Here is a 2,290-nt window from a genome sequence, read left to right on the forward strand (position 1 = left end):
AAATGTACAAGCCTATATTTTAACCATAAAATATAAATAAATAATAACAGAGATAATAGAATATTAAATAATATAAAACGAATATACAAATGTATATATTTATAATTTATATTACACATTACATCACTTTTACGCTAATATCACTTTCATGACGTCAGTGGAACCGTGCAATCTCATTGGTCCACGGAACACAAGATCATTTTGCTTATATCCACGTGGAGGTGCTGAAGCGACGAATAAAGCCTGGATTTCACACTCCGCCCCTATTAAAACTCTTATATCCAAACGCAAACACTATGAACCTTTAAAAATAAACAGTCTGAAGCTAACGCTAAACGTGGACATGGATCTACGGAGTCATAAAGCCTATCCACACTGAACCGATCGATCGTAGGTCAGCGTCAATGTACTGATGTGTTGTGGGATAAGTGACCACACGGATACGCAGTGAAAGTGTGCAGAAGAGTTGCTAAATTCGCCGGAGAAACATCATGGCAAACAGTGTCACTCAAGAGTACATGCAGATCCCAGCCGTCACGCGAGCATATACCACTGCATGCGTCCTGACAACTGCAGCTGTGGTAAGTAAGCCAGGCTACAGTATAAGGGATTCTGGATTAACATTGCAATATAAATATAGAATCATTACATACTGAAGACTGTAAGTCAATATGCCTTCACAATTGTTATCTTCCCCACATTCAGTGTTCAATGTCAGTGTAAATGCTTAAAGAACCAACATGAAAAAAATAATTTTGTTCGAGGAGGTATATTTCATTTTCAAGAATATTTATATTTTGTTTATATTATATTTTATATAATTATCTTGTGTATTTTATTTTTGTGCTGTAACTTTTACTGCAGTGTGACATGAAGCTGCAAACATTATAAACAGCCTCTCAGTTAATGAGGTAATAAAATGTTATGTATTATTATACAAAATAGCTTGTCACAGTCAACTACCCAAAAATCACACAAATTAAGAGTAATAGAACTTACAGTTCTAACATCACAGTCTAAAATAGGTTCAGTTTTCACGGTCAGCAGAAAACCTTGTGACTTGCTTGACTTTTTTTTGTTTGTTTATTACAGCAATTGGAGTTCATTACACCGTTTCAACTCTATTTTAACCCTGACTTGATATTAAAGAAATACCAGGTCAGTAGCCTACCCTAATACTGTTAAAACATGTTGCGTTTATGACAACCACTTTAACAACAGTATGTAGTCTTTAATTTTGATATACTGTACATTTATTTTATATAGATATGGCGACTGATCACAAACTTCTTGTTTTTTGGACCTCTTGGATTCAGCTTCTTGTTCAACATGATTTTTCTGTATCCTTTTTGATTTGTTGGTCGTCTGTGAGGAAGTGTGCACACAAAAACACATTCACAGTTTCACAGTGTGTTTGTTTTGCATAACAGCCGTTTGGCTCATGTGCAGCTGTGCTGTAGGTCATCTGAGTTTATGCCCTTGACTGAGCAGATATCGTTACTGTCGAATGCTGGAGGAAGGCTCCTTCCGTGGTCGAACATCAGATTTTGTCTATATGTTCCTGTTCAGTGGTGTTCTAATGACTGTATCCTTCAGCATTCATCACATTAACAACAGCCAAGCATGCATCTCTTCACCAAACCACGTATCGTGTCATTATCAATGATTACTATCAATGATTACTTAGCCCATGTCTTTTGAAACGTATATGTATACTACCAGTCAGTTCAGTTGGGGTTGGGAAGATTTTTTAATGTTTCTGAAAGAAGTCTCTTATGCTCACTAAGACAGCATTTATTAGATTACAAATACAGAAAAATCTGAAATATTGTGAAATACTAATATAATTTATTTATATGGAATGACATGATGATGAGTAAACAATAACAATTTTCATTTTTGGGTGAACTAGCACTATAAGCTCAGTTCATCTATTCAATCTAACCTACAGGTTGATATGGAAATGATATGTTTATTCATAAGGAACATTTCATCCTTTTATGTTGTTTATTTGTAGTGATGAATTCAGTCTTTAGTCTTATTCAGTCTTCTTTAACTCTGTCTATAGCTCTTTGGTCTATTTGCCAACCTGTTCTTTTTAGGACAGGCTTTCACTATCATGCTGGTTTATATCTGGAGTAGAAGGAACCCTTATGTCCGCATGAACTTCTTTGGCCTGCTCAACTTCCAGGCCCCATTCCTTCCCTGGGTGCTCATGGGATTCTCACTGTTACTGGGCAACTCCATTGTTATTGATCTCCTGGGTATGTTAACTTTTGTCCTGAAATGC

The 2,290-nt window shown here is 35.9% G+C and overlaps 1 protein-coding gene across 1 annotated transcript; it reads left to right on the forward strand.

Moving 5' to 3' along the window:
* Nucleotides 1–214: 214 nt before the first annotated feature.
* Nucleotides 215–2,287, forward strand: LOC107683227 (derlin-2-like; the record flags this gene model as incomplete). The annotated part of the gene is made up of 5 exons (XM_016479296.1): nucleotides 215–581; nucleotides 1,093–1,158; nucleotides 1,267–1,340; nucleotides 1,492–1,585; nucleotides 2,069–2,287. Coding segments are annotated over exons 1-5 (543 nt in total), but the record flags the coding sequence as incomplete, so codon positions are not given.
* Nucleotides 2,288–2,290: the final 3 nt, after the last annotated feature.

This window comes from Sinocyclocheilus anshuiensis, unplaced genomic scaffold (assembly GCF_001515605.1).
Source record: "Sinocyclocheilus anshuiensis isolate Anshui unplaced genomic scaffold, SAMN03320099.WGS_v1.1 C33062385, whole genome shotgun sequence".
Lineage (NCBI taxonomy): Eukaryota > Metazoa > Chordata > Actinopteri > Cypriniformes > Cyprinidae > Sinocyclocheilus > Sinocyclocheilus anshuiensis.